The 12,811-nt window shown below is 41.6% G+C and overlaps 1 protein-coding gene across 1 annotated transcript in view; it reads right to left on the bottom strand.

Annotated features, from left to right (window-relative positions):
* The window catches only part of tmc5 (transmembrane channel like 5), a 225,925-nt gene that overhangs the window by 90,056 nt on the left and 123,058 nt on the right, over positions 1-12,811 (bottom strand). Inside the window, exons 8-10 of the mRNA XM_072560203.1 lie at positions 8,648-8,896; positions 5,546-5,697; positions 3,357-3,501 (exon numbers count right to left, since the gene is read on the bottom strand). Of these exons, the coding sequence (XP_072416304.1) occupies positions 3,357-3,501; positions 5,546-5,697; positions 8,648-8,896 (546 nt within the window). The remainder of the gene's footprint in view (positions 1-3,356; positions 3,502-5,545; positions 5,698-8,647; positions 8,897-12,811) is intronic.

Raw genomic sequence — 12,811 nt, 5'->3', positions numbered from 1 at the left:
TGGACAGGGAGAGCTTTTTTCCCCAAGTATGGTGACAGTGAGCATGAGGAGCCATGGCTTTAAATTGAGGGGTGATAGATATGGGACAGATGTCAGAGAGTAGTAAGGGTATGGAATGCATTGCCTGCAACTGTAGTAGATTCGCCAACTTTAAGTACATTTAAGTTGTCATTGGGCAAGCATATCGATGTACATGGAATAGTGTAGGTTAGATGGGCTTCAGATTGGTATGACAGGTTGGCGCAGCATCGAGGTACTGCGCTGTAATGTTCTACGTATTCCATAACACAGCACGGTGGCTCAGTGGTTAGCACTGCTGCCTCGCAGCACCATGTCCCAGGTTCGATTCCAGTCTCGGGCAACTGTCTGTGTGAAGTTTGCATATTCTCCCCGTGTCAGCGTGAGTTTCCTCCGGGTGCTCCGGTTTCGTCCCACAATCCAAAGATGTGCAGGTCAGGTGAATTGGCCATGCTAAATTGCCCATAGAGTTAGGTGCATTATTCAGAGGGGAAATGGGTCTGGGTGGATTACTCTTTGGAGGGCCAGTGTGGACTGGTTGGGCCGAAGGGCCTGTTTCCACACTGTAGGGAATCTAATCTAAATATTGGCTCCTCAATATCATTTTTACTTTCCCTGTTAGAGTAAAAATTTAAAATGTACAATATAAACATGAGAATTCAGAGCACAGCTGGCATTTCAGACTACTTGAATCTACAATCTACAATCATGGCTGATCTTATCTTGGCTTCAACTTCACTAGCTGAAAAATGTGTTGCTGGAAAAGCGCAGCAGATCAGGCAGCATCCAAGGAGCAGGAGAATCGACGTTTCGGGCATTAGCCCTTCTTCAACTTCACTATTCTACCTGCTCCCAATTACCCTTCACATTACTGAATAAAAATCTATCTCTTCACCAAATTTATTCAGTGTTCTGGTGTCCATCCCACTCTGGGGTAGTGAATTCCATAGATTCACAATCCTTTCAGAGAGATAAATCCCCCTCATCTCCAAATACCCTCAACCTCACTTAGCCTTAGGAGAAAACTATGACATCTTTCTTGATTGGTCTACCAGAAGAAATACCTTATTTGTGTCTACTTTGTCAATTTGTTTTAGTATCATAAATATCCACAATTAGATCCCCTCTCATCCTTCTAAATTATACTCTATATAGGCCCAAACTGTTTGATCTGTCCTCATAAGACAAGTCCTTCAACTCTGCAATTAATCTAGGGCACCTTCTCTGAACTACTCCAGTGCAATTACATCATTCCTCATTCTTCAAGAAATCCAACATTCACTTTGCTTGATACATCCTTGAAAAACTCCGGCAAGTTCATCAAACACAAACTGACTTTGATGGATTGCATTTTGACATTCCAAATATCCTGTGATTATTTCTTTAATCAACAATTTTCAACAATTTTCCAAAGACACGTGTTAAACTAACTTGTCTGTAATTTCCTTTTTTTCATAGAATCCCTACAGTGTGAAACAGGCCATTTGGCCCAACAAGTCCACACTGACCTTCCAGGGAGTTACCTATGCAGATCCATTCCCCTATCCTATTACTCTACATTTACCCTTAACCTACCCATCCCCAAACACTACAGGCAACTTAGCATGGCCAATTCACCTAGCCTTCACATCTTTGGACTGTGGGAGGAAACTGAAGCATGCGGAGGAAACCCACGCAGACACGGGGAGAATGTGCAAACTCCACACAGACAGCTGCCTAAGGCTGGAATCGAACTCTGGTCCTTCGCGCAGTCAGGCAGCAGTGCTAACCACTGAGCAACCGTGCTGCTCTCACTTATGTCTACCTCCCTTTGTGAACAAGAAATTCAAATATCTTTTCAAATGTTAGCAGTCTCTACAGGGGTCCTAACATAAGGGTAACTAGTGTGATAGGGGTAAGTGAGGTCCTTGACCAAGATTTCTCAAATTTAGGAGTGCCTTTGGAGCTCAGTTCAAAATGACAAACGAGCTGAATTTTGTGTGTCTGTGATTTTATAATGCTTTACTTAAGTGAGGCAATCTTTTCACCTGTGGTGTCAGTTGGTCAATGAACAATATGGCTGTTTCTGTAACCATTGCCAGTGAAGGGGATGCCATCACAATCCCTGTCATCACCAACTCTTTACTGTCACCACTGGTGATGACACAAGACTTGGGTAATGGCTTCATGTTTTAAGCTCATTTCATGTAGCAACCTGGTGCCCCAGAAATTGATTTCAAAACTACCAAGCCAGAGGATTATTGAGTCCCTTATGCATTTTGTGTGGTATAATCTGCCTGCATTGCACGCAAAACAAAATGTTTCACTGTATCTAGGTACATGTGACAATAATAAATCAAATCAAATCAAAATAAAAAATGAGTCCTTCTCTGAGGGAAGTGATAAGCTGGGCAGTAAGGGGAGTGACCAGTGGAATAGCCAGCAAGGGACCCAGTGAGATGACCAGCGATGAAGGGAGTGACCAGTGGTGAAGGGAGCTGTCAGTGGGGAGAGGCACCAACATGGGGCATACAACTTCCGGTTTTAGTTTCAGTTCCAATGCAGGGTAGGCACACACTGTTGACATCAATGACAGCAACTTCTTGTTTAAATGTGTTGATAGGTGATGCACCAAAATATTATATCTCAAAACTAATGGATGGATTTCAATAGAGAGGGCATGACACATGGAAGAACTGATTACTTTTTGGGGAAGATGTAGATCCAGGTTTTGGAATTCTTTAAAAGAATTGCTAATACTGAGAGTTAGGGTAAACCTATATTTTTTCTTAAAAATGTAGGGGCTTGTTTCAAACAAAATGTTGACAGTTGTTTTTGAACTTTATGGGATGCCTCATCTACTTCAAGCATATTTTTTGTTGTTGGGTGGGGATTTGCTTGAAACTTCCTCAGCAAGGTGGAAGTTCTTAGTTAATTAGATTTCTTTGTTCAGATTTTTTAGTTACCAAGCATCAACCAGGAAGGAAAAAACCTGAAGGAAGAACTGCATAATAACATTAATTGAACACAGTGAAAAAGAGGTTCTTTTCCTAAGTGTCTTCTTTATTTGTTTATGCTGCTCCTACTCTCCTTCTCCAAGGCCAATCAAACTATCAAATATAAAACAATGCACTCTTAGCAACTAAAGTTAAATGACCATAAAAGTGTCCATTATCTATTCTTTAAAGACCTTCTATCATTTTTTTAAGGTTGAGCTATGGATATTTTTAAAATGGATAATGTATTTTTTAAAGACATTTGTAATAGATTACATTTTTTAACATATGACAAGAAATTCATTGTTGCGTAAGATAAACTGTTCAGAATTTATAAATTTTGTGGTGTTACATGTTACATACCTTTAACTGTCTGCTGATGTTTCTTTTTTTCAGTTCGACTGCTTTCTCATTTGTTATGTTGAAGTCCCATGAACACAGGAGCTTGGCTGCATCACCACTCAGAATACCAACTGCAATAAAGTTTTCATTGAACGACCTTGCCATGCTAAAGTAGAAAAATTATTAATTAAAACACACAATCTACTAAATTATTATTAACTGTATTCATAAAGACTTTTTTTTTCTCTATTTCATCTTTAATGGATTGTTTTGGCAATTAATAAGCTGAGGGATGTCAGGACTTGTCAATGGAACATTTGGAATGGAACATCTTTAAAGAGTAGAATAACATGGAATTAGCATCAAATAGTTTCTCAGGCCTAAAGTAAATGGCAAAATATGGGAATCAGAAACAAATAGAGAACATGGAGTGGAAAAATGTGTAGAACGTAATCAGCAGCTGAAAGAGACAATCGGGCAGTTACTCAGTTTTAGATTAGTGCACAAATTCCAAACTCTTTCCTTTTATATGAACTATTCATCAATCACCACAAGCCCAGGACTAAATAAATGGGTATTGGATTTTCATGCCAAATATTGAGGTGAAATTGGTTTCTATCAAAAGTAAATCTTGAATCGTATTCAATAACTTGCCTCGGCTTTGATTCTCTCGACAGGAATACTCTTTTTTGATTTACAGCTGAATCTTATGTGTTTTGGCTAAATGTCAGCCGTGTTACTATTTTAGGAGAGTTTTGCATGGCTGAGCATAATAAGATTTCTCACCATATCTTACCATACTCACCTCATTAACTACCTACGCTGATCCCATGGCCTCCCTCATGTTCAAATGTATCCAATTTTACCAAGATCACCACCCAGAAGATATCTGCTGAAAGACCAGTTTCTCTGCTGCCCGTTAATAGGCCATTGTTCTACTGGATCAGCACTGGCACTCCAAAGCTGATGTGACCAGTCCCATTAAGTCAGAATAAGTCACTGAAGGCACCACAATCTACATTTTATTGAATTCAAATTTCACCATCTGTCATGGTTGGATTTGAGCCCAGATCCTGGGAACATTCCTTAGATCTCTGGATTATTAGTCCAATAACATCATCCCCATCCAGCTAACTTTGATCTGCCAATGCAGTATTTTATGAAAGACACTGAAGTATATTTTCTCTGCTTGTCAATAAATATTAGAATGGTTATATGTGCACATAGAAACATCTGCACCTAACACAAGCAAATGGAGGTAAATAAAGCTATTGATCAACCTAGGAGAATGGGCAAAGAAGTGCCAATTGGAATACAATGTGAGAAAATGTGAGGTTATGCACTTTGGTAGGAAGAATAGTGGCATAGACTATTTTATAAATGGGGAAAGGCTCCAGAAATCTGAAGCACAAGGAACTTGGGGATCCTAGCTCAGGACTCTCATGGTGTTCGCATGCAGGTTTAGTCTGAGTTAGGAAGGCAAATGCAATGTTCGCACTTATTTCAAGAGGGCAAGAATACAAAAGTGGGAATGTACTGCTGAGGCTGTATAAGGCTCTGATCAGACTGCATTTGCAATATTGTGAGCAGTTTTGAGCCGCATATCTAAGGAAGGCCGTGCTGGCCTTGAAGGGCCCAGAAAAGGTCTATAAGAAATGATCCTGGGGACAAAGGGCTTGTCAAATGAGGAGCATTTGAGGGCTTTGGATCTGTACCCAATGGAGTTGAGAAGGAAAATGGGGGAAGTCGTTGAAACTTACAGAATACTTGGGGACCTGGATAGAATGGACATGGAGAAGATGTTTCCACTAATCAGAGAAACTAGGACCTGAGGGCATAACCTCAGAGTGAAGGGACGATACTCTAGAACTGAGATAAGGAGGAATTTCTTCAGCCAGAGGGTGTTGAATCTGTGGAGCTCATTGCCACACAGAGCTGTAAAAGCCAAGTCATTGAGTGTATTTACGACAGAGATAAACAAGTTCTTGATTAATAAGGGGATCAAGGGTTACAGGGAGAAGGCAGGAAAATGAGGTTGAGAAACCTATCAGCATGATTGAATGACTTGACACTGTTGATGAGCCAAAAGGCCGAATTCTGCTCCTGTACCATAAGATCTTATGGTCTTATAATTTACAGCCCAGGAACAGGCCCCTTGGCCTATCATTATCCTGAATGGTTTAGGAACTGAAAAACTTATATCCAATTACCTGTAAACCAGATACAGAAAGCAACTCAGCATGTAGCATCCAATCGTGAGGAAGTAAGCAATTTGCATGTTATACATTTTTGCAGTGGGATTTGCTTGAATGCTCACATTTGTATAAAAGCCATAGTAAAACACAGTTTGTGTAAAATAACCCTGCAATAAAAAGGAAAAGTTTAGCTATTCACAGTCAAAAACAATGATGTCACAGATACAAAAAAAAATACACAGAAACATTGGAAAAATTTCCATGACACACTTCCATGATCAAGGGTTCATGGATTTTTCAGTTTAAAGATTTTTGAAAACTTTTACTATTACATCATGGAGGGAAATTATTGAGCAAATTAATGTATAATGCCCAATTCATTACTGAGATTCTGACTTGAACCTACACCACATTGCAAAACAAGAAGGCTGTTAGGACAGTGTTGTGGATAATGGTGACTGGGTTGTAATTAAATTCTGTTGTTCTAGACATCATTTTCCTTTGCTTTGTTGATTGCCCCATGATTGGCTTGTCCCAGTTTACTGGGGACTTTCAAGAGCAAATTTGCATTGTCCCTGTTTTCTAGAAGCCATGATCTAAACCCTTAAAACAATCCAGTCCTATAATTTTGAGAATCTTGTAATTAGATGATGTTGTGGTTCTGTTCGCCGAGCTGGGAATTTGTCTCGCAAACGTTTCGTCCCCTGTCTAGGTGATATCCTCAGTGCTTGGGAGCCTCCTGTGAAGCGCTTCTGTGCTGTTTCCTCCGGCATTTATAGTGGCCTGTCTCTGCCGCTTCCGGTTGTCAGTTCCAGCTGTCCACTGTAGTGGCCGGTATATTGGGTCCAGGTCGATGTGTTTGTTGATAGAGTCTGTGGATGAGTGCCATGACTCTAAGAATTCCCTGGCTGTTCTCTGTTTGGCTTGCCCTATAATGGTAGTGTTGTCCCAGTCGAATTCATGTTGCTTGTCGTCTGTGTGTGTGGCTACTAAGGATAGCTGGTCGTGTCGTTTCATGGCTAGTTGGTGTTCGTGTTTACGGATCGTTAACTGTCTTCCTGTTTGTCCGATGTAGTGTTTTGTGCAGTCCTTGCATGGGATTTTGTACTCTACATTAGTTTTTCTCATGTTGCGTATCGGGTCCTTTGTCCTGGTGAGTTGTTGTCTGAGAGTGGCGGTTGGTTTGTGTGCTGTTATGAGTCCTAGTGGTCGCAGTAGTCTGGCTGTCAGTTCGGAAATGCTCCTGATGTATGGTAGTGTGGCTAGTCCTTTGGGTTGCGGCATGTCCTCGTTCCAGAAGCGGCAGAGACAGGCCACTATAAATGCCGGAGGAAACAGCACAGAAGCGCTTCACAGGAGGCTCCCAAGCACTGAGGATGTCACCTAGACAGGGGACGAAACGTTTGCAAGACAAATTCCCAGCTCGGCGAACAGAACCACAACAATGAGCACCCGAGCTACAATTCTTCTACCAAACTTTGAATTAGATGATATATTGTTACACTTCCTTTTTCCCCAAAAATGTATAACTTGACATGCTGCTAACATGTCTATACTGTTCTGTAATTGTCTACACAATTGGTATGCCCTGCAATTTGATAGTCTCATCAGAATTCAATGTAATTCCTGTTGTGCCTGTGTCTATTTGAAGAGGTCCCACCACAAAAAGCTAGCTCACACTGCTGTTCACATCCTTCCAATCTGAGAAACAATAGGCTCCAAGTCAATGTGTTTGTTGTAAGAAGAATGGCATTCCAACTGGAATTCTAGCAACAAGCACATTGACTTGGATCTCATTTACCATCCTCTGAGAAAAAGAACAGGAAATGACATCACCACCGGAAATGACATCACCAACCCAAGGAAACCTAAACACATAAATAGAAAGCAGGTCATAACATTAGTGCTTCACCAGAGGCTCACTGATGATGTTACTTAGTATGGTGACGGAACATCTGAAAAAAAACTGTCTAGCTCAATGAGTAAACTTACATCCAGAACTTAAAATGAGAGTATAATGATTAAAGTCATACATCCCAACAGATTTTACCTTTTACTAACTTAATCAAAGCTTTGTTATAAATTAGAACCTTACTGAGTAGATTGGATGCAATGCTAGAGTCAGAATGAGATTGGGCAGAGTGTAAAGCCAGTGTGGTAAGAATGACAATGACCATGATTAATGTTTCTTTTTACATTTTATCTACATCTTAAGGAATGCACATAATCCCTATTTTCAAAAGACTTCTACTGTCTATTAAATTATTTGAGGGTATGAATTCAAATTCCAATCATGAATATTTCCAATTATTTTCATTTAACCAGATTAAGTGATTGAAAATAATTGAGATGTTTAGATATTTCTATCAATTTAAAGTTTATCTTTCAATATTGTTTCCCTTCTCATTGGAAATACTCATAATTTAATCTCATGACTCACTGGGGTAACACACTGAAAATCTAAGCCTGCTAGTCCCAGAGTCCTCACAAAAGTTAAATATTTTACACATGTACAAATTTTCCCAGCTCTTTCTATCTCTCTCTCTCTCACACACACACAGAGTCATGCACACAGAGTCACACGCACACAATCACCCATGCACAGTCACGAGCACACACAGTCACGCGCACACACAGTCACGCGCACAGATATGTGCATAAAATCTGGGATGGCAATTCAGTGGTACTTATTCAGAGTTTGCTGAGATGAATCTTAGTTTTTCAATTGTTTAAAATGGGTTTGACTGCAGAGATCAGAGAAACAGGTCCCATTTCAAAACATTTCTCTCTGTATCTTGCTCCCAACCCCAAGCTGTTCAGTTACCTAATAACCAATCACATGTTTATTGGCAGACAAAGGGCTTTGTCATTGACACCTGGTCACTAATCCATAGATCCAGCTGCACCCAGAACCTCACAGCTCCAGTTCATCTGCAGCTACATCAATTACTGTGTGTTCAAGTAGCTGTTAACACAATGCCTGTTGTAAGTGCCACTAACTTGCTTTCAAAACAAGCAGAAGTCCATTCAAACACTTGTTTTAAAACAGTTCTTTCTGATTTCATTTGCAATTTTAAAAAGCACAAAAATAAAACATTGTTAATTAATGATACTTACTGAGCCAGTGAGCAGCTCCAAGCCTGTGAAAGTGAGATTGTTAATGCCCATGTCAAAGAATTGTGGGATGGTGATGAAGCTGAAGTTAATCAAGAAGGAGAACATGTTGAACATAAACAGCCATTTGAGGAATGTGAAATAAGACAGAACACTTGTTCCAAACTTCCCTCCAATGATTTTCAGGGATCTTTTCCAGGGATGAACTAACTGGAAATATATAACCATATTCTCCCGGAACCGTTGAAGGGACTATAAAAGAATGAAATAAAGGAACACATTAAATTATAAAATAATATTGATTAGTCGACATTGAATCTTTTTAATTAACTGATAGCATACCTCTGTTTGTCAGTCTTTTCCATAAACCAACACAGAGAGATGTGCATTACAATCACACATCTCTATCTCTTTCAAATGTCTTTGGTTTGTAACTCTGTGAGATTTTATGGTGAGGCCCTTTATGGAAAGATGGTGACAGAGTTTATGATCGCACCAACTTCACTGAATACAGAATATGGGAAGGTAGACCTGAGAGTCCTGAGTAGAGGTAACCAAGGCTTGGCAAAGGTTTCGGCAGCAAGAACTGTGTGGTCTTACGTCGGTGGGAATACTGTAGATGGTCTTAGAAAGAGCAGTGACATGTGGTCAGATCTCATCTCAGTTCAGAGATGATACAGGTTGTGAACAATCTAATTTCGCCTCAGATAAGGAGAGTTATAGAACTGCACATCCTGGAAACAGACACTTCGGTCCAACCTGTCCATGCTGACCAGATATAGGAAATTAATCTAGTCCCACTTACCAGCATTTGGCCCACATCTCTCCAAACCCTTCCTATTAATATACCCATCCAGATGCCTATTAGAGTCATAGAGATGCACAGCATGGAAACAGACCCTTCGGTCCAACCCATCCATGCTGCTCAAATATCCCAACCCAATCTAGTCCCACCTGCCAGCACCCGGCCCATATCCCTCCAAACCCTTCCTATTCATATATCCATCCAAATGCCTCTTAAATGTTGCAATTGTACCAGTCTCCACCACATCCTCTGGCAGCTCATTCCATACTTGTACCACCCTCTTGCGTGAAAATGTTGCCCCTTAGGTCTCTTTTATATCATTCCCTTCTCACCCTAAACCTATGCCCTCTAGTTCTGGACTCCCCCACCCCAGGGAAAAAACTTTGTCTATTTATCCTATCCATGCCCCAAATGATTTTATAAACCTCTATAAAGTCATCCCTCAGCCTCTGACTGCTCCAGGGAAAACAGCCCCAGCCTGTTCAGCCTCTCCCTATAGCTCAAATCCTCCAACCCTGGCAACATCCTTGTAAATCTTTTCTGAAGCCTTTCAAGTTTCACAACATCTTTCCGATAGGAACATAGAACATAGAATAGAGAAAAATACAGCGCAGTACAGGGCCTTCAGCCCTCGATGTTGCGCCGACCGAAGCCTACGTAACCTACACTAGCCCAATAACCTCCATATGCTTGTCCAATGCCCGTTTAAATGCTCATAAAGAGGGAGAGTCCACCACTGCTACTGGCAGGGCATTCCATGAACTCACAACCCGCTGAGTAAAGAATCTACCCCTAACATCTGTCCTATACCAACCTCCCCTTAATTTAAAGCTGTGTCCCCCAGTAACAGCTGACTCCATACGCGGAGAAAGGTTCTCACTGTCAACCCTATCTAAACCCCTAATCATCTTGTACACCTCTATCAAATCTCCCCAAACCTTCTTTTCTCCAATGAGAACAGCCCCAAGTGCCTCAGCCTTTCCTCATATGATCTTCCTACCATACCAGGCAACATCCTGGTAAACCTCCTCTGCACCCGTTCCAATGCCTCCACATCCTTCCTATAGTATGGCGACCAAAACTGCACACAATACTCCAGATGAGGCCGCACCAGAGTCTTATACAACTGCAACATGACCTTAGGACTCCGAAACTCAATTCCTCTACCAATAAAGCCCAGTACGCCATATGCCTTCTTCACAGCACTATTTACCTGGGTGGCAACTTTCAAAGATCTGTGTACATGGACACCAAGATCCCTCTGCTCATCCACGCTACCAAGTAGTCTACCATTAGCCCAGTAATCCATCTTCTTGTTACTCCTACCAAAGTGAATGACTTCACACTTAGCTACATTGAATTCCATTTGCCACATTACTGCCCAGCTCTGCAACTTATCTATATCGCGCTGTAACCTTCGCCACATCCTTCTTCGCTGTCCACCACTCCCCCGACTTTCGTATCATCCGCAAACTTGCTCACCCAGCCTTCAAGTCCCTCCTCCAGGTCATTTATAAATATGACAAACAGCAATGGTCCCAAAACAGAACCTTGTGGAACACCGCTAGTAACTGCGCTCCAAGATGAACCTATACCATCAACTACTACCATCTGTCTTCTTCCAGCCAGCCAATTCCTAATCCAAACCTCTAATGCACCCTCAATGCCAAAACTCCGTAGTTTTTGTATTAGCCTGCTATGGGGTACCTTATCGAACGCCTTGCTAAAATCCATATACACCACATCTACTGCTTTACCCTCGTCCACTTCCTTGGTCACCTTCTCAAAGAATTCAATAAGGTTTGTGAGGCACGACCTGCCCTTCACAAAACCATGCTGACTATCCTTGATCACATTATTCCTATCCAGATGTTCATAAATCCTATCCCTTACAATTCTCTCTAAGACTTTGCCCACAACAGAAGTGAGACTCACTGGCCTATAGTTACTCGGGCTGCCCCTACTCCCCTTCTTGAACAAGGGGACCACATTCGCTATCCTCCAGTCTTCTGGCACTATTCCCGTAGACAACGACGACATAAAAATCAAGGCCAATGGCTCCGCTATCTCTTCCCTAGCTTCCCAGAGGATCCTAGGATAAATGCCATCAGGCCCAGGGGACTTATCTATTTTCATCCTTTCCAGTATTCCCCAGACCTCTTCCCTACATACCTCAAGGCCATCCATTCTAATCACTTGTGACTCAATATTCACATCAGCAACAGTGTCCTGTTCCTGAGTGAATACTGACGAAAAGTATTGATTTAGTGTCTCACCAATCTCCTCCGCCTCCACACACAACTTCCCACTACTATCCTTGACTGGACCGATACCTACCCTAGTCATCCTTATATTCCTGACATACCTATAGAAAGCCTATGGGTTTTCCCTAATCCTACCAACTAAGGACTTTTCATGTCCCCTTCTCGCTGCTCTTAGCTCTCTCTTTAGATCCTTCCTGGCTACCTTATAACTCTCAATCGCCCCAACTGAACCTTCACGCCTCATCTTTACATAGGCCGCCCTCTTCCCTTTCACAAGGGATTCCAATTCCTTATTAAACCACGGAAGGAGACCAGAATTGCATGCAATATTCCAACAGTGGCCTAACCAAGATCCTGTACAGCTGCAACATGACCTCTCAACTCCTGTACTCAATACTTTGACCAATTAAGGAAAGCATACCAAACACCTTCTTCACTATCCTATCTAACTGTGACTCCACTTTCAAGGAGCTACGAACCTGCACTCCAAGTTCTCTTTGTTCAGCAACACTCCCTAGGACCTTACCATTAAGTGTATAAGTCCTGCTAAGATTTTCTTTCCCAAAATGCAGCACCTCACATTTATCTGAATTAAACTCCATCTGCCACTTCTCAGCCCATTGGCCCATCTGGTCCAGATCCTGTTGTAGTCTGAGGTAACCTTCTTCGCTGTCCACTACACCTCCAATTTTGGTGTCATCTGCAAACTTACTAACTGTACCTCTTATGCTCGCATCCAAATCATTTATGTAAATGATGAAAAGTAATGGACCCAGCACCGATCCTTGTGGTATTCCACTGGTCACAGGCCTCCAGTCTGAAAAATAACCGTCTACTGCCACCCTCTGTCTTCTACCTTTGAGCCAGTTCTGTATACAAATGGTGAGTTCTCCCTGTATTCCATGAGGTCTAACCTTGCTCACCAGTCTCCCATGGGGAACCTTGTCGAATGCCTTACTGAAGACCATACAGATCATATCTACTGCTCTGCCCTCATCAATCCTCTTTGTTACTTCTTCAAAAAACTCAATCAAATTTGTGAGACATAATTTCCCACGTACAAAGCCATGTTGACTATCCCTAATCAGTCCTTGCCTT

The sequence above is a fragment of the Chiloscyllium punctatum genome, chromosome 40, assembly GCF_047496795.1.
Source record: "Chiloscyllium punctatum isolate Juve2018m chromosome 40, sChiPun1.3, whole genome shotgun sequence".
In the NCBI taxonomy this organism is placed as follows: domain Eukaryota; kingdom Metazoa; phylum Chordata; class Chondrichthyes; order Orectolobiformes; family Hemiscylliidae; genus Chiloscyllium; species Chiloscyllium punctatum.
Note: the sequence above shows the minus strand (reverse complement) of the source record. Positions and strands in the feature narration are given on the sequence as shown.